The sequence below is a fragment of the Vicugna pacos genome, chromosome 1 (assembly GCF_048564905.1).
Source record: "Vicugna pacos chromosome 1, VicPac4, whole genome shotgun sequence".
Taxonomy (NCBI): Eukaryota; Metazoa; Chordata; class Mammalia; order Artiodactyla; family Camelidae; genus Vicugna; species Vicugna pacos.
In genome coordinates this window covers 19,951,338-19,976,225 of record NC_132987.1, presented here as the reverse complement: position 1 = coordinate 19,976,225, position 24,888 = coordinate 19,951,338, and the positions used below count along the sequence as shown (strand labels likewise).

General features: G+C 50.4%; 1 protein-coding gene across 5 annotated transcripts in view; it reads right to left on the bottom strand.

The window, feature by feature from the left end:
* SPSB4 (splA/ryanodine receptor domain and SOCS box containing 4) overlaps positions 1-23,574 on the bottom strand; it is a 72,816-nt gene extending 49,242 nt beyond the window's left edge. For 3 of the 5 annotated variants that reach the window (XM_006202837.4, XM_072958286.1, XM_072958310.1), the window contains exons 1-2: positions 22,975-23,574; positions 9,485-10,331 (exon numbers count right to left, since the gene is read on the bottom strand). In XM_006202837.4, the coding sequence (XP_006202899.2) occupies positions 9,485-10,178 (694 nt within the window). In that variant the 5' untranslated portion in view covers positions 10,179-10,331; positions 22,975-23,574. Of the gene's footprint in view, positions 1-929; positions 1,175-9,484; positions 10,332-22,974 lie in introns of those variants that run through there. The other 2 variants (XR_012071252.1, XM_072958297.1) reach the window with 2 other exon arrangements.
* Positions 23,575-24,888: the final 1,314 nt, after the last annotated feature.

Below are 24,888 nucleotides of genomic sequence, written 5' to 3'. Positions count from 1 at the left end.
TGGCGGATCGAGTCAAACGCTTCTACTCAGTGACTCCAAAGCAAGGACAACCATGTTTCTGTGGGCAGCCTCTCACTGCTCCCTGGTCGGGTCATAGGCCTTGGCGGAGAGAGAGATGGGGGCCCCAGGTGCCTTGTCAAGTGTGGTCCCAGGGGCCCAGGATGGGGCAGCCTGTACACGCAGGGGCTCCCAGCTCTATTTATAGAAAGCAGCTGCAGCAGAGGATGAACCAGCTCGGCAGTATTTTCCAAGCTCACGCTGTCTCGGCTTAATTTCATCCCAAGCAAATAAATCATTAAGGAGGCACGGAGTCCTGGAAGAGCTGATGAAGAAGGGCCGTTAAACAGCACAGCCTTAACTTGAATTATGGAAGGCCTCAGACAAGCAGCCTTATTAGTGTCTGGGCTCGGCCGTAACTCATGCTAACCGCCCCCTTGCCTTAACCAAGGGAAGAGACTGGGAGAAGCAGCCGGTTCCCGGGGGGCCGTAGAGACAGCCCAGCAGGCTGTCTGCTCTCCCAGCCATTTAAACCCCCTCCTGCAAACATGCTTACTCTTTCCATTGCTTTCCCAGACGCACCCACTCCCACGGGCAGGGCTGGGAATGGATGCTTTGGCTGTGCTGTATTTAAGGGTGTTCACATGCTGTGGCTGTGGGACCTGCCGACACCAGCTTCGGGAAACCCTTCTGCTGAGCACACGAAATCCCAGGCCTGGGACCACCCACAGAGCCAGGGAAGACCTATTTTGGACCCCAGGCGGCGTGGAGGTGAGAGGTGTGGGCTCGAGTCTGCCGGAGCTGCCTCCCAAGCTCGAGCGGTGAGCAGGTTCTTCATCTCTCTCAGCCTCAGTCTCCCTACGTGTGAAGTGGGACAGCAGTTTCTCACCCATGGGGATTAAACAGGATAATGCACATGGGATGCTCACTGGTGTTTGTCTGGGCTGTGGAGGTTTAAATCAGATGTATGCACAGTACTGAGCAGTGTCTGGCCTCTCATAAGTGCTCACTTGATGACTGTTTAACAAAGAGCTGTTTCTGTTTGTGGTAATCCCTTCTCAAGCAAAGTCGCCGTCAGGGGAAATTCATGGATAGTGGTGCAGATTCACTTGGGTATATCTCGCTGGCAACTCTGAGAACTTAGGTTCCAGGACACGTCAACGGAGGCCCACGGTGGCTGGGGAAGATGAGAACATGAGGGAAGTGAGGATGGATAGGAAAGGGCGGAGATGCAGAAGCACAACAGGGCGGTTGGGGGTGAGGGGAGGCACAGGACCACCCTCGCACCAGCCAGGCAGGAGGGGCGGTGGGCAGAGCCAGGCCAGGCAACACAGGGCCTTGCCGGGGGCGGGGATGCAGGCCATTTCCAACAAAGAGGTCAGCACAGACCGCGGCATGGAGGAATAAGCGGATTAGCTTGGCCGCAGGATCAGTGGGGTTAGGCGGGCAGATGGTGGGGAGGAGGAGACATGCTGTGTGTGTGTGGAGGCTTTGCCCCCTGCCCTCAATTCACTGCTTTCCCAGCAGCACCAACTCCATCGGCACCAATGCCCATTAGCAGAGTGAGAACGGCTGTGCTGTATTTAAGGCTGTTCACATGCTGTGGCAGTGGGAGCTGTTGACACTGGTTTCGGGAAACCCTTCTGCTAAACAGACTGCCCGATGCCTCGACAGGCTGCATCGTCAGCATCACCAGGAGCCTGGCAGCAATGCACAGTCTGGGGCCCTACCCAGACCTACTAAGTCAGAATCTGCTTTTAACAAAATCCCCATCTGACTTGAGTGCACATTAAGGTTTGAGATGCGCAGCTGACAAGTCTATGGGGAGAGTCCCAGCAGCATCGTACCCAGTCCACAGGTCTGAGAAGTCAGGGAACCTGTGCTCAGGTCAGCCAGTAGTAAATGGAGAGATCAGTCATGTCTGGTCCTCACTGTGCTGAACCCCCTTGTTCTGTGGTCTGAGCAGGGGTAGGTCTCTGACACGTGGGAAGCACTGAGAAGCCAAGGTGAGTCTTCCTATGTGTGGAAGTGGGGGTGGGGAGCACCTATTCTACACTCCGCCCAAGCTCCTAGGTCCTCTCCACCTCTACCTATCATTCTCCAAAACTTCTATGTCCTCCTTCACCTATGCTGGGTTTTTCAATACAGACTCATAAACTGCACTGAATTCTCACTCTCCTGTTTCTGGCAAGGTACACTCTCAAGGTGGAATTGGAGGCCCAGGTTTTAGTTCTGGTTCCGCTGCTAATTAGCAGATGACTTTGGGCAAGTCCTCCCAGCTCTCTGGTCCATTCAACTCCCACCTGTAAAATGTGAGTGTTGCACAGGCTGCCAATGGCACGTTCCAGCCCTGATGCCCCAGGCCTGCCTTTACCCTCCACCACTCCCTGAGAGGTGGAGCCCGGCCACCTCTTACCCCTTCCCTTTTGTCCAAGGTCCAGCAGCGGCCAGCCCACAGCCAGGCCTAGTCACCATCTGCTGAGAGGCAGATGCTGCCCCTCAGTCCCAGCACCTCACAGCTCACCCCTGCTGAACACACATGTGGGCACAGCTGGTGAGGACACCACCTGTTTGCACATCCTTGCTGAACACATGCTCACCTGGCAAGTCATCGCTGGGAGCTACAAAGCGTTTGAACCAGATATGTAGCTGGAAACCTTTAAAACTGCTCATAGGGAAGGCTGAGCACTCCCAGCTCATTTCTGACAGACACACAGTGGCCTCTGAATCTCAGGTGGCACTTCCATCATGTATCTCAAAGAGACAAGAGTCAAAAACCTCCCCAAGTCAATGTATTCCCTTGTGTGGAATGCAGAGTTCACAAGGCAGACCCAAACTTAATAATGATTATTTCCACATTTAATAATGCTAAGTCATTTTACCAACCTAGGGGAGCTGTAATAGTCAGAACCAGCAATTTCAAAACCTACCTTTTTTAGTACCTACTGTGTGCCAGGCACTAACCTAGTCACTTTCTATCTATTGTCCACAATCCTGACGCCTTGTGGCAAAGTAAATGTCAGTTACTCTTCAGGGGTGAAGAGACTCGCTCAGGGTCACAGCTAATTAGCGGCCACGTCAGGACAGAGTCCTGGGCTGGGAGACTCCTATGAAAGATGGCAGCAACCCCGCAGTGGCCCACGGTGACGCTTGTCCCAAAGAGGCCTGCGTTTTAAACCTTCTTTCTGCAAGCAGGACTTCCTGGATTGAACCTACTTGTGACTGTGCTAAATGTGAAAAAAAAAAAAAAAAAAAGCCCCTCAAAATAGGGCCATAGCGTCTGGCCAAAACTCTTTTTCAACTGAAAGTCTGTTCCTTTTTGTGGAAAACAAAGGGTAGGGCCAGTTTCTGAGTGCAGAGATCTGAATTGGATGGCTGGCCCATCATGCAGCCTCCACTCAGCCTGGGTGTAGGGACAGATGTGCTGTGCCCAGCACACAAGGAGGGGAGGAAATGGGTCACTCTGGGGTCAGGCTTCAAGGCGGGGGTGCTCAGTGCCAGCCCCACCTGTTCCAGCCAACTGTGACCCCAGTCCCGCTGCGGTGGAGAAAATCAAAGCTGAGCAGGTGGTGGGAGGTCGCACATTAACATGCACTTACTGAGCACCTACTATGTACTCTGCTAGAAGAGTGGCTGAGAAGGCTAAGGTGCAGTCCCCACCTTAAAGAACTGCCACTTTCAGCAGCAGCAGCAGCAGTAACAAGACGGCAAAGTACACTCTTAATGCACCTGCTCTGTGCAACTAAGGGGCCCCGGGGTCTCGCCGTGCTGACACAACATCCCACGTAAGGACTGACTGAACTATACAACTCAAATGATCGTAGTCCAACAATGAGTTTGAAGCCTTCTCAATAGCAAATTAACGTGTATTTTAAATCAGAAATCAAATCATTCACAAGCACTGCTCAGGTGCCCACGACGAGCTCAGCCCTGGGCACCACACAGTCATTAGTACAGGACAAGCACAGTAATATCGGCAGCTCCCCTCCACCACGCACCTGCCGTGAGCCGCAGGCTGGACCGTGTGGCACTTCTGCATCTATCTTAATACTCACAGCAACTCTGTGAGGTACATATAATCCCACTGCACAGATGGGAAAACTAAGGCTTGAGGATGTCAATTAGCCAGAAGGGGGCAGAAATAAAATTCAAATCAGGATCGGAAGTTTATTCTCAAAGATTGGAAACTGCCTAACTGTCCAAAAATTAAAGTCTGAGTGATCAAATTACAATACAGCCATACCATGGAAACCCACACAGCTGTTAATAGGGAATGAGGCAGCTCTACATTAATCAAGCTAAACAATCACCAAGATCTATTAAGGGGGAAGAGAGACTGATAATGGCAGCTGCCAGCAAGAAGAGATGCTGGGGAGCTATGAGGTGGGGCTATTTCACCAGACATGCTCTTGTGGTGGTTAAATTTGTTGCCATGTGCACCATTTACCTTTCAGAAATAAATACATACATATTTTTAAGTCCCTAGTCTGCCCACTTCCCCACACATACATGCCCCCTGGATGACCATCAGTGCCCTGAGGCACCTCATATCCACTTGGGGAAGGAAGGCATACACATGGGGAAAGTGAGCGACTGGGGCAAATGCGGGGAGGATTGAGCACTGAGTTGTGCGGTGCAGGGGACAGAGCCCTGGGCTGAGGGCTGGGGTAAGCTGGAGTCAGCGCAGAATGACAGGGTAGGGGGCGAAAGGGAGACCAGGTCTAGACCTGGGTCAGCGGGGAAGAGGAGCCAAGGCCAGGTGTCAGGGAGACTGGGAGGTCGTGCCACCCGGGGGACACATGGGAGCTGAGCAGGAAGGTCGTGAGTCCGGTGTGCACAGCTCTGCAAGGGGACGATGTCCTTGCAGTCATCCTGGTAGAAAACTCTCTCTGGCCTTCATCAATACCAGAAGCCTTGGCTGGCCGCCAGCCTCCTCTCCTGAGCTGTTGCGCCAATAAATACTCGTTGGCAGATCAATTAAACCATCTAGGAATGAGGTCTGGAACTAGTTTCCCTGGCTTGAATCAGGTGGACAAGCCCTCCCTGACTGGTAAGCCCGAGATCCTAGGGTTCCCCCTCCTCACCCCTCAGAAAGTCAACCCTGGGCTCCAACACCTGCTCCTTGGAATCAGTGGGCAGAAAGGAGGCAGGGCTGACCCAGGCAGCAGGAGGCAGGGCACAGGCGTGGTCATGACCTGGGTTTAAGCACAGCTCTGCCAGCGGCTAGCTGTGCAGCTGCTTTACCTCTCCAAGACTGTTTCCTCATCTGTGAGATGGGGATAATATTGATAACATTGCCTCGAGGTTTACTGTGTGGACTAAAAAATACAAAATGAGTAAAACACTTGGCCCAGGGCATAGAACATGGGTGGTACCACCCCCCCAAAAAACCCACCTATTATGACCCCCAAATCAAGGCTGCTCCCCTTCCTGTGTCACTCTTGTACTACTGACCACCCAAGAACTCCAAGACAGGAGACAAAGCCATTCTGTCAGCCCTCCTGGACGCCCGCATGTGGAAGGAGGAGCTGGGGACTGGGGAGTAATTCCGGAAACCAGCCCAGAGCAGATTCCAAAGCCCTGGCCCACTCCAGGGGCGACCCTCCCAGCAGTTGGGACATTTTCAGTGACATTCTCTCGTTAGTGAACAAAGCATGCCTGATTCACGGCCACCGCTGGGACTGTCTTTATGCAACTAGCTTTTCAGAACACCCCACGGAGTTCTGTGCTTAGCCAACAGCTCTGAGGGCTGGAGGTGAAGCCGGTGGGAGGGATAGCATCTCGGCTTCCCTCAAACTCACCGTCGAAGTCGAGGGTCCAGTCCTTCGCTGAGTGGCCACCCAGCCGGCTGGAGCAGCCTCTCCTGTTCCTTCTCTTTCTACCTCGGCAGTAAACATCTCCACAGGGGGCCCGCTGGGCCAGTCTGCCTCAGTTTGGATCCCTGTTCCTCCAGTTACTAGCTGTGTGACCTTGAGCAACTTACTCATGAGCTCTCTGTGCTTCAATTTCTTCATTGGAAAATGAAGATAACATAGGTGTTAGTCAAAGAGTTTTTACAAGGATTAAATGAACTAAAATTTGTGAAGTGCTCAGAATTGAATCCAGCACAGACAAAGCACAAGGTTAGTGTTACTTATTGGTGGTGGTGTTACTGTTGTTATGATTTGGGCCCTGGACCCCGCCATCTGGAGCCAGCCTGCCTGTTTGCCCGGCCTAGGTTCTGAGCTTCTTAGCTCACTCAGATGGCAGAGCCCCTGGGTGGCCTGCAGCTCTTTACAGCAAAGCCCCAGAGAGGTTATGCTGTCTCACTCTATGGTGTAGCTGAAGAACGAAATTATAGTAGGAAAATGCACTTCCAGAAGCTCTTTTCCTTCACAAAAACATGCTTCAGAGTTAAATGCAGCTAGCCCTTTCTAAGTCTTGCTTTTATAGTCGGAAATTTCAAATACTGAGAAAGTGCTATCCATTAACTTCTTTCCTTCATATTTGAGGAGAAGCTTCAGGCCACTCTTGTTTTGATCCATGGGTGAATCCCAGGACCTGGCCGAGCTCTCCAAGTTAATCAAAGCAGTGAGCACCAGTTACTGTGCGTGGGTCTGCTCTGTGCTGGCGAGCTTTATCATGCCCGTTTTACAGAGGAGAACACTGAGATCCAGAGAGAGGAGGTAATCATTGTCCGTGGCCTCCTGGTGAGTACAGACTCTGTCTGTTCTCTCCCCCAGGATCTCGCGGGGAAGCAACCCCAGAGAGTGGCCCCACCTTTCTGCTCTAGGGTCTGTCTGTATGTAATCTTGGTTCCCTATGTCCCTAGGGATGGGGGATGAATGTGGGAACCTGCCTTCATGTCCACAATCAATATTGGCTCAGCATTCTTCTCGTGCACAGAACTCCACCTTGGGTCACTCTCCCTGCCCAGGGACTCCCTAGGGCCAAACTCTTCCTGGTGTCCCAGGATCCACTAGACTTCAGCCCAGATCACCAGCTACAGGCATCAGGCATCACCCAGTCCCTTCCTAACCAGCTCAGGTCAGACTCCACTGCAGCCTGTCTTTTGGCCCACTCTGTAGTCGGAACTTGTTCTGCTGACATGGGCCTTTCAAAGCCCAGAAAAGCCCTTTCTGCAGTCACACCCTGTCCAAGATAGAGAACGCCACTCCTGTCTGGAGAAGGGGCCAGCACCACAGCACTCAAGCTGATCCAGTCACCAATGGGAGATGACACAGGCTTGCATCACATGACATCCTGGCCCTCCCTTGCCTCCTGGATGGGCATTCTATCTTTGGCCAAACTGAAAAGATCACTGCCAACTAGGGGAGGATGGAATGTTCCAAGTTTGTCTCATCAAGCTTCTCCAGCCACCTGAAGGGCCCAAGAGCTCAAAGTTCTCTCAACACGACTGTCCTTTCCCAGCAATACACCGAGCAGAACACCATGGCTTGACTGCTCTTGATCCCAACATGCATAGGGGAGCCACTGGCTGCAACCTTGTTAGCACCTTAGCCTTGTACCCAGAAACCAAGCAACAGATAATACCCAAGTGTGAATCAATACTCAAGAGTAAGCCCACCTTGGGGACCTAACTATTGGCTCAGGTAGTTCCACTGGGCATCACTGTCAGCCTTTATCCCAGCTACCATATTATTGGTGCCACCACACAAGATCTCACAGCGATGAAAGGGACCCAACACTGCCCCATTTTACAGGTGAGTAAAACGAGTCCTAAGGTGTTAGAGTGATTCACCAAAGACAAAAAAAACCCACTAAGCATTGGGGATGCAGTGGGAAATGAGGCACATTAGACCCCAGATCACTGAAGTGATCAATTCTGGCAAGTAGATTTTCCAATTCCATTTTAAAAGAGTGTTTATTGTTGCTGTTGGATTTCTCAGCACTGGGTTTGCCTGTTCACCATGTCTACGAGGGTCCCCAACATTCTCCACAAGGCACTGGAGTGACCAAACTAGCCTGTCTCAGGACACACTCATTTTCTCTTTATTTAACTAGTTAATCAGAGAAAACAGAACAACGTTTTGCCATCTTAGTCCAACAACCATGGAAATCAAATATGAGCAAGAATGCCACCATTTATACCACAGAGCAGAGCATACCAGGCACTCTTTGGTGGGCCTGTCACCCTTGAAAATGGTCAACCCATCCTAGATCAAGTCAAGGTCAATTTTACTTGAGTAAAATCTTGTTCCTGACCTCTTTTCTGGAGTGTCATTCTCAGTCCCTCGGCTAAAGGGCTGAGCATGGGAAGAGTGGGCTTTGGTGGCTGAAAGACCTGGGAAGGCCTGGGATCTGGTTCTTTGTAGCTCTGCTCTTCAGGTGTCTCTTCTGTGAAGGGGGGCAACTATATCTCTTATTTAAAATGAATAAGCTGGAATTCTGGCTGTAAGCGCCACCTCTGGGAGCTTCATCAGGGGCATGGCAGGAAGTCTGGATGACGTGTGTGCAAGGCCATAAGTGCCCAACTCCAGGCCCTGCTCAGCTGGGATTCAACATAGGACAGGTGACCACATGCACCTCTGTCAGGCCACCCTGCCTCCCTGAGTGACTCCCTCCTAAAACCAATAACCATTTTTGTGACTATGATTTTTAAGCTATCTCACAGGCCGATTATGTATATTAAATGAGAAGAGGACTTATAGTTGTCAGGAGTCAAACCCAGCAGCCTGTGGCCTTAACTGCAACTTGCAGGGGTGTTCTGTTTGCCCACACAGTGTCTTTAACAGCTGCCAACTTTAAAAATTGGAATAGTTCATACAAAAATCTAGATTTCTGGGACCTCCTGAAAGAAATCAGATTCCACAACTTGTGGCTCTCATTTCCATGAGGCAATAATTAGCTAGATGCCCCCTTCAATAGACAGCTCACCAGGAACGCCTAAATTTGAGTGTTCAGCCCCTGCATACAGTAGGTGTTCAATAAATGCTAGTTATTAACATCATTGCTTATTATTTATCAGTAACTCAAGTGCGTGGGATTCAAGTGTAGGGACTGTGTCTTCTTACTTGTCAGTCTCCTCCTGCGGTGAACTTGAAGCCCCAGCACACAGGAGACATCATTTTGCACAACCCTTGCACAGACTGAAAGGTTCACAATTAGCATCAATACCCAAATCACGTATTAGGTGCCAGTTCTAAGCACTGCCCTAAGCATCTCACATAGATAATAATATATTGGATTTCTCACAACAACCCTGAGCTAGATTACCATCATGGTGCTGCTTTTGCAGACAAGAAAACTGAGGTACAGCCCAAGATCGCTAAGCCAGCAAAGGAGAGTCAAGAGCCAAACACAGGAACCTGGCCTTAGAGTCCATGTCCTAACCACGACTCCATCCCACAGGATTATCCCAACTGCTGATGGAGGATGGGGCCTTCTCACCTGCTTCCCCACACCTCCCCCCCGAGCTCTGCCAAGGACAGGCAGCCTCTGGACCCACCCCTGCCCACAGCCCCCTCCCTCAGTAAGCTGCACTTACGGTCAAGGCCATTGATGTAGCGCATGGTGACTTCGCAGTGGCCCCACACGGCACTCACCACCGGGTACAGCTTCTTGCCCTTGAGGCCGCGGAAGGCCACGCCCAGGTACTGGCCATCCACGACGAAGCTGAGCGTGCCCTCGTCCATGTCCAGCACCACGAGCAGCGAGTCAGGCAGCGCGAAGGCCTCCTCGGGCCCCAGGAAGGCCGGGTAGGCCACTCCGGGCCGGTTCTTGCCGTCGTGGTAGAGGCGGCTGCGGCCCAGGTCCCAGCCCCACGACTCAGCATCGCTGCCCACCAGCGCCGTGTAGCCCACCGAGTGCAGCGGGGCGCGCGCCGTGGCCACGCCCACCACGGCGTGCGTGCCCCGCTGCCGCGCCGGCCAGTGGATCTGCCAGGCGTGCAGGCCGCGGGCGTGGCCCACCTTGCCGCGGATGCCGTCGGTGCTCTGCGCCACCGGGTGCCGGTGGAAGGTGAGCCGGTCGTCATCCTTGACGAAGACGTTGAGCGAGCGGTCCTCGGGGTTCCACGCGTGCCGCAGCTGCACCGCCAGCCCCGCCGCCGGCATGTCCAGCAGCTGGTCCAGCCGCGCCGGCCGCCCGGGCTCGGCTCCCCGCAGCTCGCGCTTGGCCGGCCGCAGCGCCGGCTCTCGCACCTCCACCGGCTTGAGGCTCCCCGAGAGCTTCTGGCCCATGGCTCACTGCCGGGACGGGGCCAATGCGGGCCACCGCTACCTCGTGGGAGCTTCCACTCCCCGCAGCCAGGGATGGGCCACGGGGCTGGAAACCAGGCTTCCAGACCGTACACGTCCACAGCCTCGACGGGGCTGGAGCAGGGGCCCAAGCTCCTGGAAGGAAGCAAAGGACACGGGTTATAACAGCAGGCTCGACAAGCACTTAGCCTTGGCTGGGCCCTTGGCATTCATTAATAATAATAATTAATGAATAGAATGATATCTAGCACATATCCAGTACTTGCCTTATGCCAGGCACTGTTCTAAACAGTTTACATTTATTAGCTCATTTAATCCTCACGAGACCTCACTATAAGACATTCATTATTAATCCCATTTTATAGATGAGGAAAATAAAGAACAGAGAGGAGATAGGTAATTAACCAAAGTCCCACAGTTAATAAGGAGCTGAGCCAAGATTTACACTGAGGCCATCTGGCTTCAGAGTCTGTGTTCGGCTCTTAGAGCAATCACAGGCAATTTTATTTTAGCAATAAGGACTGAGCCCAGAGAAATGGTGATTTGCTCAAGATCACAGAACCTGGAGAACCCCAGTGCATTTGGTCCCAAGAAAGGCACAAGCCCTTTGCCAAGGCTGGGGGGACATTGTGCCCTTGACACGGGGCTGAAGACATATAGGGTGTTTCCCATCCCTGGATGCCCTGGGGAGCTTAAATAGCATCTAAAGTGCATCCAAGCTTGAGAAGCCAGACACAGAGCAAGGATCCACGAAGGCCACTCAAGGCAACCATCTGAGGATGGGGTGGGGTCTTCATGGGAAGGTGAACTGCAGGTAGGTGATAAGGGAGTTGGTGTCCAGGCTCTGGAGTCAGAGAGAACTAGGTCCCAATCCCTCTCTCCATCGCTTAGCTTTGCGTCCATAGGAAAGTCTCTTAGCCTCTCTAAGATTCCAGTTTCCTCATCTGTAAAATGGGGATAAAATGCTCCCTCCCAGTGGTGTAGGAATCTGAGAGATAGTATCAAGAGCCAAGCCTGAGACTCTGCGGGCAGGCTTTCCTCTTTGGTTCTATCTTCTGGGCATCCTGCATGTACCCCCTTCCCTTTGGATGGGCAAGGTCTTTCTTTGGGCATATAAACACCATTAATAGCACTGACCCTGGACGACCTCCTCTGAGACAAGATCCTGGTTTCCAGGGAGGAGAACTTGGCCACTATCACTAAAAGGCCAGCCAGAACTCAGGGTGCTTGGGCTGTTTGGATGGGCCCCGGGTGTGGGGAGAGATGGAGAGCTGAGGCCTGCAGCCCATCCAGAGCAGAGGCATGTCGCCTCCCCTCCCTGCTCTGAATAGCTTCCCCTGAGACAGACCAGGAGACAGGTGTTTTTCATGCCTTTCTCTGCCTGGCCATGACCTCCCACCCTAACTCCCAGCCAAAGTGCCATGCAGTGCAGGCAGCTATATTGTGCATTGCTTTTTTTAACCCTCTGATTTTATTCTCAACTCCCCTTTTCTTTTCTTTCTATTGTCAGACCCCAGGTTCAGCTCATGCCGACCCTATCCAGAGGGCTCTGGATAATGTTTAATCTAAGGGAATACCAGAACACACAAAAATTTGCAACACTAGACAGTTCTAAGATACCAGAATAGTTACTCCTTTCCCTATCCAAAATCACCCAAAATAAACGAGAAAAGAGAAACAGGAATGCAAATCCTATCTTCAGCAAAACTGTAACACATTCGTAATCCAAACCACAACTTACAAGGAAAGGCTGCCAAAAAAAATGGCAGACGACTGCCAAAAGCAGTGAACATCAAGCGAGGTGTGAGAAAACACCTATAGAAGACACCTGTGGCTGCAAAGCTCAGACAGAGATAGCAAAGCCAGGCAGTAACTGGCATTCCCTGAAGGAAAAAGCAACAGCAACGGTTCCTAATCAGGAACAAAGAGAACAGGTCTAGCACTGGGAGCTGCTGCCTCTGACTCTGTGAAGACAGGGGAGAGCAGGGCTAACAGAGAAAACTGCAGGTCCGCCATCTTCACAGGAAGCAGTATGCAGGTGAGGCAGCGTGGGAGGAGGGCTGAACTGGGGGAAGCCTGTAGCTGCAGATCTCTGCTGACTGACGAGGTGGGAGCTACAAGAAATCACTGCCACAGTCCTGTGAACAAAGTAACCGTGAATCAGGGAGCTATTCTGCTCTCCTACTTCCTGGCTCCATACTTCCTGGCACCTCCTCTACACGCATCCCCTGCAAAATGCTGATCCGGGAAGGCTCGCCTCTTCCAAAGCAGAACCAGCACATGATATAGTCAAAGATGCTGGACAAGAAATAAAGAAGGAAAGGAATGGGAAAAAAAAATCTGGCAAAGCAAGAAAACTCACCAGAAAAAAAGCTGTCACAAAACAGATAAAAATTGTGACCCAATTTGTAAATTAATTTTGTGATCACTTACGTCAGAAGGGAGACAACTAGTAAGCTTGAAAAAAAAAAAAGATTAAATACACTTTACTATGTGAAGTTACAAAGGCAACCTCCAGAAGAACTCAAAATAAAGTACAAACCTTCCAAATTGTCAGAGAGAACACAACACAAAATAAAACAGACCACACACGGAACAATTTTGCTTTAAGAAGCCATAGAAGCAAAACCACAAAGACTTAATATGTGACAGTAAAACTAAGACCAAAATACTAGCTATGTCAATGAATGGCCATAGTAAACTAAAAAGGAAAGATTCTAAGGCTGGGGAACAAACCCCCCCCCCCCCGTATGCTACATTTGAGACATCCCCAAAGCAAAGTAATTCAACAATGTTGAAAAAATAGGAAAGGCAAATATATACCAAGTAAGTGCTACCTCAAACCAAGGAAGCACTGTACCCTTGGTATTAGGCAAGTAAAGTTGAATTTAGGGCAAACAATCTTAAGTGAGACAAAGAACACTTTATAACAATAAAGAATATAATCCACAACTGAAGATCGAGCACATCAAATAACAGCACCAAAATTCAAAGCAAAAGCTGTAGGAAATACAAGGAAGGTCAGACAGATCTACAGTACAGGAAGGTGATTTTACTTTACCTCTTGTAGCTCATGACAGATCAATGGACCAAATTAAGTAAAGACAGAAAAATGAAAACTGCATAATTAACAAGTCAGATTTAATTGATGTATACGTTTTCCATATATTAGGCCACAAATAAAACCTCACCAAAAAAAGCAGCAATATTACAGAATCTGGTAACAGAGAAAAAAAACTAGAAATTAATCACAAAATTATGGATCACAAAAATCCCATCACTTGGACATTTTTAAAAACTCTCTTTTAAACAACTCAGATCAAAAGAGAGACCTATGTAGAAATTGTAGAACAACTAGAAAATACAAATAACAAAAAAAATTCCATGTATTAGAACCTTGGAATTCCACTAAGTTGTGCTCAGAGGAAATCATCCCTGGTGTACTTATATTAGTAAATAAGAAGGAATGAAAATATATAAATCAAGCATAATAAAATAGAAAAATAAAAGAACTAATCAAAAAATCCGAGAGCTGGTTCTTTGGGGAAATAAAACAACCAAGAAAACAAAATAAAACATATAAACCATTTAATTCAATCATTTTATGTGCCATTTATGTCATACATGATGCTATATTATATATAAAATATATATTATTTGTTTCATTTATTGTATTAATCTATTATGTTGGTAGTATCTATCCTTGTTATGAGGTAATGAAATAACACTCTACCTCTATGATCTTCCTCCCCCAAGCCCATAATCCCAGTCTAATCCTAAGAGAAACAGAGAACAGATTCCAACTGAGGAGTATCTAACAAAATACCTGACCAGTACTGCTCAAAATTGTTAAGGTCATCAAAGACAAGGAAAATATGAGAAACTGTCACAACCAAGAGGAGCCTACGGAGACACGACAACGAAATGTAGCATTATCCTGGATGGGATCCTGGACTAGACAAAGGATATTAGGTGAGAAGTAAGGAAATCTGAATAAAGTATGGCCTTTAGTTAATAACCTTGTATCGACATTGATTCACTAGTTGTGATAAATGTACCATACCAGTGCAAGATGTTAATAACAGGAGAAACTGGGTGTATGTGGGAACTCTCTGTACTGTATGTTTTTCTATAAATCTAAAACTAATCTTAAAATTCAAGTCGATTAATTAAAAACATTAAATCACTGTTTAAAGTTAAAAGAAATCTAAAACACGTATAAAACCACCAAGTCACCTTCTATCTCATTAATCAGATATAAACACTGTTAGCATTTGGATGCACTGCACGTTATTCTTTTTTTGTCTACAATATAGTCAGTTTTTTTTTAATTGTCATCATTGACCTTTATTCAGATTATTTCACCAAAATAAATAATTAACATTTTTACATATTAACTAAATTTAAATGCATAACTTCAATGAGCAAACTTTAAAAAAAACATAAAACATATAAGCTATTTAATCGAATCATTTAAAGTGGGGGTGGAGGAAGACACAAATATGTAAAATGAGAAATGAAAATGGGAAATAACCAAATGGTATAGCAAAAAGCACTCATAAGAGAAGTTGGACTTTGTCGTTTTAATATGGGGAAATATGTGCGACACAAATCACAAACAAATATATGACAAATTCCTACAAATGAGTAAGAGGGACCAACCCAAATATAGAATGTGGAAAGATGCAACGAACAGCTCACACAAAAAGAAAAACAAACGGCTCTTTGAAGAGATGCCCTACCAAATGCATAATAAAAGAAAAACAAGTTGGAGCTAAAATTAAATACCGTTTTTGTCTTCCAGCTTAGGAAAGATCAGAAAGTGGGTAATGCCTTCTTGGAGGAGCAGACAGGTCATACATTGTTAAACTGAAAGTAAGATAGTGTAGCCTCAGTGGATGGCAGATTAGGACCCTTTGACCTAGCAATTCTCCTCAGTATTTATTCAGGTTTATTCTCAGATGTGCAAACTACACATACACATATATGCAATATGCGTACATATTACATGACATACGTACATAAGCAGCATGGTTTGTAATAGCAAAATATTGGGGAAAACCCAAACTGAAGACTAGCTAAATAAACGATGGTGAATCCATATTCTGGAACACTATGCAGCTGGAGAAAAGAATGCACTGATGTGGAAGATGCGACAGATAGATGAACAGTGCAGAACAGTATGTGTGGTACACTGTCATTTTGGTGGAGGGGGAGGGAGGGGAGGGAGAGTAAGAGGGAGGAGGAGGTCTGTGGGAGTGGTGTCCATAAGAAAACTGGACAGTCCAGTTCAGTTTTACAAGACAACTAGCTTTTCTTTACTCACCACAGAACTTTATACTGACCTTTATCCAATCCTTGAGCCTCAACCAGGTTATGAAATATAAGCCAGAGACCGTGGGAGAAATGCAGGGCACATAGTGGGGATTCAGTCCATAGAACAGACTCTCATCCAGGGCCTTCTCTGTGAGTCTCTGCCCGAGGACATCTGACTGGGAGGAAAGGGGCTGGGAACTGCCACTTTTGTAATTCACTTAAAGACACCCGATGCTCCCTTTCTAACAGCCCAGGAAAGAGGCTCAGAGAGGAAGTGGCCTGACCAAGTCACATGGCTAAAAGATGGCAGAGCTGGTCCCACCCTGGGTTGCCTGAACCCAAAGTCCCCACTGCATCTGCTGTGCTTTCTCCATCACTAAGTGAGGCCTCACTTTCTGCTCTCTTTAGAGAATTCAGCAGGGAAAGGGCTGGGGCTGGAGTCAGGAGATGGGGACACCAGGTCTAGTCCTGCCACCAACATGTTCATCGCTTCTGAGCCTCTGACCACGGGCTGTATCCAGTCTGCCTGCCCCTTGTTAGATACTGCTATGCACCCTTCCTGCTCCCAGTCCCCATTTATTCATTCAACAAACACTTGGTGGATGGCCACCACATGCCAGGCTCTGTGCTGCTGAGAGCTAGGGACACACAGCAGTGGCCAAGTCAGGCTCAGTCCCTAAACTCTCCCTTCAGCCAGGGGTAGTGGCTGCTTGTCACATTTCTCTTCTTGTCTCCACTGCAGCACCTGGCACCAGACAAGGCACCCAGGAGATACAACGGAGTCTAACTTCCTGGTAGGAATAACATCGTCTCTCAACCCAGCAAGCAAAGGGCATACTGAACAATGCCTAAGGGTGCCTCCATCACATTTCCTCAAACCAAACATAATTTCTTAGGCCATGCTTGGATGAGGATGCTTAATGACATTATACAGAAGGATCTACCCCAGGGCTTCAACGATGGCTGAGCAAGAAAACCAAAATTCAAATTGCCAGTTGCCCTTCCCAGGACCCTGGCAGGTGTTGCAACCCGACAGGGAAAGGAGGAGACACCAAGCGTGGATGTCGCATTTCTTAAGAAGCCTCAGTAGTTTGCAAGATGTGACGGTCTTCAGAGACCAAGGATCTGAAATCTCATGCTGCGTCTTGTCTGCTCACCCAGGCGTGGGGTCTGCCAGGAGACTTGACAGCTGCAGGAACTGGTAATGACTGGGTGAAGTACCCTCCCCTCAGTGTGGCCTTTGGCTTTGGACTTGCTGGGGCAGGGGTCGGGGCAAATTTCATTCCTTCATTTAACCAGCAGTAATGATGCCTCCCTGGGGATCTGAGGCTACAGGAAAGTGTTAAGACCCAATCACTTCCCTCTAGGGAGAGCTCACGCCCAAGGGGTCAGACCCAGTGACAGGTCTGAATAATGACAAGGACTGTACAAAGCAGTGCGGTTTGATACCCCTTGAATTCCTGTAATAGACTGCATATTGCTTTCAAATATATACGACAACACTTACAAAATGCAAAGCTGACTTAATCATGCTCCCTACTTAAAATCCTCCACAGGCTCTCCACAGCTTTCAGGATAAAGTACAAACTCCTAACACTAATCCTCCCCTGGCCCATCTCCCTCTGTGAAGCCCTTCCCTGCATCCCCATTAACCTGCCTGAATCTCCCTGAAGGTACTATGGGGGCCACACACGTGTATCCTGACCCTCTCTGCTACCTTCACCCCTTCCCTCTCCCTTACACATCCTTCCCACATACACACACCTGGGTAATTCATCCAGTTCAGTATCAGTGCCTCTGGGAGCTCCCCACCCCGTGCCCACAGAGCCCCTGCACCTGTCTCCATTATAGACTTAACACAAGGGGCCATGACGTCTCCTCGGCTGCCTCCCTCCACCAGTAGGGGGAATAAGTCAAGAGCAGGGGCTGGTCTCCTCACTGCAGTCCCCAGGACTCTGCCGCAGGGCTCTGGCTCAGAGAAAGTGGTGGGTGCACAGACACAAGCAAAGGAATAAAAGCAGCGACCAGCTGCCTTAGAAAGAGCCTCCACCGAGGTATGACTAGGAGAGCAGCGCTCCGTGAACTGGGGCAAGTCAGTTAACATCCTCAGCCTTCAATTTTCATCTCTGTGCAAAGGTGCCAATGATACCTGGTTCGACTGGGATGTTTCTAAGATTTTCTTATTACAAATATTAGGTAGAAGGGCTGCTCCATTAAAAGATGCTCATTCACAATGAACCCACCAATGGTGAATGACCTAAAGAACCCCCAAGGTTTGATTCACAGGCGTCCATTATCTTTGCCCTCTGGACACACGATGCAGCTCACACGACTCCAGGCTGGGCAGGCCCTTTCTTCGTGGGAGCTCACAAAGCGAGCCATCTGTCCAGTTCCAGGTGAAACCATCTCACGTCTGTCTTCCTGGAGCATGAATCAATGAGGCTTCCCTGTGCCTCTCCTTCTTGTGAGGTTTCCATGGGAATCCTCCCACATGTGATTGAGCCAGGAGCCCCCAAGGCAGAAAGAAGCTCAGGCTGTCAGCCAGCAAGGAGAGCAGGGGATGGGATGAAGGAGGTTGGCTGGGCAGTGACCAAACCAAACCAGTGTGCTCTTTAAGGTCATTTAAAAGAGACACACCTCTGAGACAGCGAGGCCAGTAGTCTGACATTCAGGTGCATTCCTGGTGGGCCTGGTCACCGCTCCAGCTGCCCCTGTGCCCCAAGCACATGTGGGTTTTTCTGCAGGACAGCTGGCCTCTGTGAGGCTCAGCACGACTCCGGCTGGAGCAGAGTTAGGAGACAGGGGATGGGGGAGGGGGCTGCATAAAGGGACCCTCTTGGGAAAATGTCTAAGAAGAAAACACAATAATCTTCATGTCCAGCCCCTCATTTATCTCCTGAGCTGAACTTTGCCCACTTAGTGTAACTGGTTGTCTGAAAACTCAGGATTCCTGAAAGAAAAAGGAATCATGTGCGCCTCAGGCTTGTTCTAGGAGATCGTAATCACAATAGGGACCTGCTGGCATTTCTCAAGGTCCCTTGGTTAAGCTTGGGGTGTTTCTAGGGGCATTTTTGAGACTGGGGTGGGGGAGGCTAGAGAGGAAGAGGGGATGGTGAGGAAGTGGGGAGACAAGGAGACCCAGAGAGAGAGACAGAGAGAAGAGAGGGAGCATCAGGTCGGAGGGAGCCACTCCAGCCCCAGGAATCTGTGTGACTTGCTTATCTTACAAAATGTGGCTGACAAGTGAGCATTCTGTGGATTCAGCCCCACTCTTTTCTGGAGAAGGCAGCACTCCAGGCTCACCCATCAACATTTCCCAGCACTGAAAGCCAGGTGGGGGACTTGGGAGCTGCTCTGGGGCTCCCCCTCTGCACACACCATCACGTGGAGGTGCAGAGCTCAGGGCTGTTTCCTGCCACCTCCCGGCCCCAGGGTCTACCTTGCCTTCCTCCTAAGTGGGGCAGCCCCACTGTTGCATCTTCAGTTTCTGCTCCTTCCTCTCCCCATGCATCTTCTGTTCTGACTGACATTTCCAGCCCTCTGCGGACTCTCCCAAACTGGGTCTCTAGCCCCACCTTCTCTCCTCAGTACCAGACCCACCTACCTGGAAGCCTCTGGCCACCAACGAGGTGCTCCTTCAGACACTTTTGTAAAGCCATTTGGTCTCTTTCCCCCTGGACACACCTACCCTCTCCAGATATCAGACATGAGGGAGGGCAGGCACTGACACCTCAGAATCCACACACCTAGGGCTGAAAGCAGCCTCTTCCCTCTCCGGCAAACCAGGCTCCTCTCTGCATGCCCCCATTTCTGCCATGGATTTCCCCATCTCTCGGTCTCCCTCAATGCCTTCAGATCTCCCTTAGTTCAGACTTTGCCTGAATTACTATAAAGTCTCCCAGTGGGGCTCTCTGACTCCACTCGGTGCCCCCAACCCACCCTCCAAGCTGCCACATGGGTAAATCTGACCAAGCCACCCACTTGCCTTCTCATTCAACTCTCCAGGTGGCTTAGGGAGAAGCTTCACCCCTTAGCTTGGCATATAACAGTCCTCAAGACCTGCCCTTGGTTATTCCTCCTACACCCAGTCTCCCAGCATGGCCCACATCAGACCAGTCATACCAGACCCCCCTCAGAAACCACATCCTGCCCATACTTTGATGTCCCGGGAGCCTTCCCATCTTCCCTTGCCTGACTGACATTCATTCATTCTCCCACACCCAAGCAGGGCCAGGCGCCCTCTGTGGCATCCCTCCATCCCACTGCGGCCTCATCCTGCATCCATGGTTGTCTTCTGTTCCACGTGCTGCATTCCTTGCTGGTGAGGCCAGCGCCCAACCAGCCTCTACTTCCTACCAGCACCCTGCCGGCACCTGCTATCTCTGGCTGCTTTAGAAAGCACTTGTCAGGCTGAAGAAATTTCCACTCCACGCCTCTTGTATAGTTTGCATTTTTAACAACAGACATTTTTTTTTTCATAATGAAAGTATACATTTTAAATGGGGATTAGCTCAATAGGTGTAGCAAAAAATCACATGCAATCAACACTGCCCTGGAAAGTTCTTCTGAAGGTCCACAGGGTCTGTGATGACAAGTTTAGGCTCACCAACCTCTTTCCCAAAGGGTTCGGCACAAACGTTTTTCCTACAGCCTCAGAACAGATTCCTATTTCTTGAACTGAGCTACAGCTGATACACCAAGTGAGACTTATTAGGGACCATGTTTTATTAAAAATGTGTTGCTGTTTTATTTTTTATTGTTGTTGTTATATTATTTTTTATTGTTGATCTTTCTTGCCAAGTATGTACGGTTATGTTCACGTAAGTTAAGTACATGCACTTATGTATTTACTTTTTAAAAGGACTATGAGGCAGAGACTTCTGGTAACTTTGCTCCAGGTACCTCTACACCCTCTGATTTTTCTGCACCGAGTGGCCTGTTCTAGCCAGGGTGAGTCAGGGAGGCTGCCTGAGACCCTTGGTTCCTGTACCAACAGAGAAGGGGCCTTTCAAGAACCTGGCTATGTAACAACAGGTCAGGCAACTTGGGGAAAATCAAGTAGCCCCTGTAAGGTGCATGGGGCTGGGTCTTTACCCTGCAGTGGCCCAGGTCTTGGCCACTTTCTGGAGTAGGAGTGAAGCCCCCTCCAAGTACAGGCCCCTCTAAATGAGGAGAAGGAGCCAGTCTTAAGACTTCCAGGGGGTAGAAAGTAATGAGAGAGGAAAATGGCGAGAAAGGGGAGGAGGGGTCAGTAACCAGACCTGGAGGGCCCTGGGGGCACCTAGATTTTACTCCATGGCAGCCTTGGGGATGTTCTAAGACTGGGAAGGATTTCATCTATTTTATATTTTTAAAAGATGTTTCTGATAAATGGTTATTAATATTGGCTAAGCTGATAGATGAAAATTCTATCTTGTAGTTTAAACTTGCATTTTTCTTACTGAGTGAGGTAGAACATCTTGTCATATGTTGAGTGTTATTTCACTTTTATTTTGTTCATGTGAACTGTTAATGGCCCTTTGTCCGTTTTCGGTCTTTTTCTTGTTGACTTGAGGACATTTTTACACATTAAAGAGATGAGCCCTTTGTGACAAGGGTGATGATTGTCTCCCCAGTCTGTCATACATCTTTTGACTGTTGATGGTGATGTCCCAGTAGATTTTATATAACTGAGTTTATCAGTCTTTGAAATAAAACAGAAATACAGAATGGAGAGATATTTGAGTGGAATGGCCAGCAAGTAGAATTTGTTGTTTGCCAAATGTGGCTTAAATTCCTTTTATTAGAACTTTTTAAGGAAGTTTAAAAAATGGAATCAGAGTTTGTGTCTTAGAGGATAATGCCCCGTGTAGAGCATGTTTATGGTGTGCTACTGTCCCTGGTGTCTTTCTAACAAACTCCATTAATCAGTAGAACTTTTTGAAAAATGGTTTGGTAGGGGGGCAATGAGGAGGGATCCCCCATTAGCCTGAGTGACAGAAGCTGCAGGATTTGGTTGGAGGATAGAGGCGCCACGGTGGGGAAACAGAGGGAGAGACTGAGAGAGATGTATTGCACTGATTGCCTATTCCTTCTGTGCACTGACCGCCTGGAAGAGGGGGCAGGAGGCAGCTCCTGGATTCTCCTTTTAATAGCATTTCCCTGAGGCTCAGGCATGTCTTTCTGATTTATTCTCATCGATTGTAGAGGGGTAGAAGGTGGGTGGAAGGATGGAGGCTCAGATTCCTACAGAGGAGAGAATTCCTACTCTGTCGCCCCAAACTCCCCTAGGAGGAGAATAGGACAGACAAGGAAACCAAGCTGGGACTGATGACAGTACTTGCCCAAGGTCATATTGCAGGCTCGTGACGGTGACAGAATTCGAACTCAAGCCTGACTCTAGGGCCGAGAGCCCTTCACCTAGCTTTAGCGGTACGTAAGTGCCCTCCTCTCTTTCCCCTTCCAGTCCTCAACAGCTCACGCTCTGCCACCCGGGAGGCGGGAGCAGCCACTCCCCACTCTTCTCCCGCCAGGGAGAGGTCCTGGGCTCGGCGTCCCCTCCTGGCTCGGAGCCCGCGGCGCGTCTTGGGCTACCCGGGCGGACACATTTGCCGCGCTCCAGGCTCTGGCCTCCTCCCTCCTTCCCAGACCCCACGCTCCACCCCCTACCCGTGACTCACAGAGCGCGCGACCCCCTCCCTTCCTAAGCATCGCCAAGTTTGTCTCCAAGCAAGGCCAGGATCTGGCCCCAAGCCGCGCTCGGACCGGGCGATCAGACTCACTATTCAGCGTCAAGAGTAAACGGTAACAACAGCCACCAACCACTTCACCAACGACCACTGGGTGCGAGGCGCTTGCCTCTCATCTCTCCGACCCGCACCACCCCACCCCCCAACCCAGACAAATCAACCCCTGGAAATTACTGTCCCCATTACATAGACGAGAAAGATGTTGCAGCTCCGGAAAGTTGGATGATACTCTTGGGCTCACACAGCTAATAATAATGCTAGCTAACGTTTGATCGAGTGTTTCCAATGTGCCAGGCACAGGTCTACGTACATTCCGAGGACCACCGCATAGATCCTACCATTAGCCCTATAAAAAGGGTACCATTATCATCCCCATCCTACGGATGAGGAAATCGAGGTTTGGCGCTTTGCCCAAGGTCACCCAGACAGTGAATGACAGATCATGGACCCAAATCCAGGCAGGGTGACTGGGGGTTAGTTTTTTGTGCTGTCTCCATTACCCAGCAAAGCAGTGGACATGGAACCTACGGCACCAGAGGCCGACCTCAGACGTCCCAAGGCTGAGCGCAAACCGTCCAGCTCGGACTGCCACAGCCCGCAGAGAGGAATTCCCGGGGACCTGGACGGGACTCACGCCAGCAGCGCCGGCTGTGGTGAGTGCCGGCTCGCACGAGGTCCGAGTGGCCAGATTTCGGCTCCCGCGCGCCCCTCACCAGAAGATGGAGAATACTCACCATAAAAGAGAAGGCAAGCGCCTGCCCGGGACGAATCGCCAGTGCTGGCAGGTCCTGGACTACTGAGTGTCTGACGCCGCCGCCGCCCACTCAGGGGCGCCCGAGCGACCTAGAAGATGCGGGCTCGCTCCCCTGGGCCAGGGGCGCGTCCTCACGGCTCGTGCCCAGCAGCAGCTCCCCCTCTGCCCCGCAGGGTGGCCTGGAGTTGGAGCGTTCTTGGGGAAGTTGGCGCTCGGGCGCCGCGGGAACGTGCGGGAGGTCGGATGGGAGTGAGGAAGCGCCTTACTGCGCGGATCCCGGGGGTGCGCCAAGGCCCGCGCTCCAGCCGTTCTGAAGCTCAGCGTCGGACCGGGAGGGCGGCGAGTCCCGAGCTCAGGGCGCACGGGCCGCGCCTCGGCCGCCGGCCCCTGACGCGCCCTGCGTCTTCTCCCGCGCCCGGAGCGCACGCATTGGTGGTTGGAGCTGGGGCCCCGGCCCGGGCTGCTGTGCGCTCATCGCCCTCACCAGGGGCAGGGCGCCTTTGTGCGCGGGGCGCGTCGGCCGCCGCGGCCGGCTCTGGATGCTGCAGCCGCCGCCGCCTCCCCCTCCTCCTCCGCCGCCGCCCGCTCCCCGCCTTCCCGGCCGGCCCGGAGGCTGCAGCTGAAAGCCGATCCGGCTGAGCTCATCCCTGAAGGCCACTAATCCAATAGCCGCGGAAGGCGCGGCCGCCGGGAACGCCCCTTCCCCCACCATCCCGCGCCCCGGCCCGTCCCAGCTCGGGCTGCTGCCGGCGCCGCCACCTTCCCGAGGCCACCAGCTGGCGGGAGAGGGAAATGGAGCCCGCGCCCGCGCCGCCGTGCGGAGTCAGCGCGGTCGCCATTCACTTGCCTGCTGGCCCGCGCACTCACTCACTCACGCATTCATTCATGCGCACGGGTCCTCCCCCATTCATTCGAACGCGCCGGGAGCGCCAGGGTGGGTGCCCCTGAGCAGGAGGAGGCGCCCACAGTCGCTCCGCAGCTTTGGTGTCTTTACCCAACCCATGTGGGGAATAGCAGCCGGGGAAAGAGGATGGTTCAATAACCTCTTCCTCAGACACGTGTTTATTTTTTTTAAGATCAGGCTCCAACTCATCTTTTAAAGTCCAATTTCATACCGCACCTGCTCCACGGAGCCTTCCCCACCACTCGAGGCGCCGGGAGGTGAGTCTCCTCTGCCGGCTACCAGCGCTGAAGGTGGGCCGCTTCATTGCGAGTCCTAGCTGAGAGATAAGGAAGAGGGCGTGGCCAGAGCGGAGGCCTAGAGGGTGCTTCTAGCAGCCGTGCTTCCTTGGGGAAATTAAAAGTCACTGATCTGCGTGCCTACGTCTGTACTCCCAGAGTTGACCTCAGTTCATTACACAATCACTTGATCTGACCCCAGCCCTCTCTGTGCCAGATACCGAAAAGCCTACATGCAGAGCACCTATTCATCAGGGACACAGACAAGGAAAGATAATCCAGTTTCCAGCGAGGGAAATATTTTGATGCATCCACAGGGCATTACCCATCTGAAGGGCAATCTGGGAATGCTTCCTAGACGAATTAGCTCCTGGAGACAGGGGGACAGGATGGTCACTTGGCTAGCTACCTATCCCAGCACAGAGCCTATGCTACGAATGCAGTGTAAACAGTAAGATGGTAAGATGTGGCTGGAGGGATGGCTAGGGTCTTCGGAGCCATCCAAAGAGTTTGACATTTCCCCAAGATTAGTTGAGGCCTTTAACCAGGGCAGTGGTTTGTCAGATTTGCATTCTAGAAAGATTTCTCAGTAGCAGAGTGGATGGATGGAGGAAATCAGTTTGAAACTATTGAAATAGTCCAAGAAAAGATGATTCTTCATAAACAGGGGCAGCTGTGGTGCGATGGCCAAAGGTGTATTGATCAACTATTTACT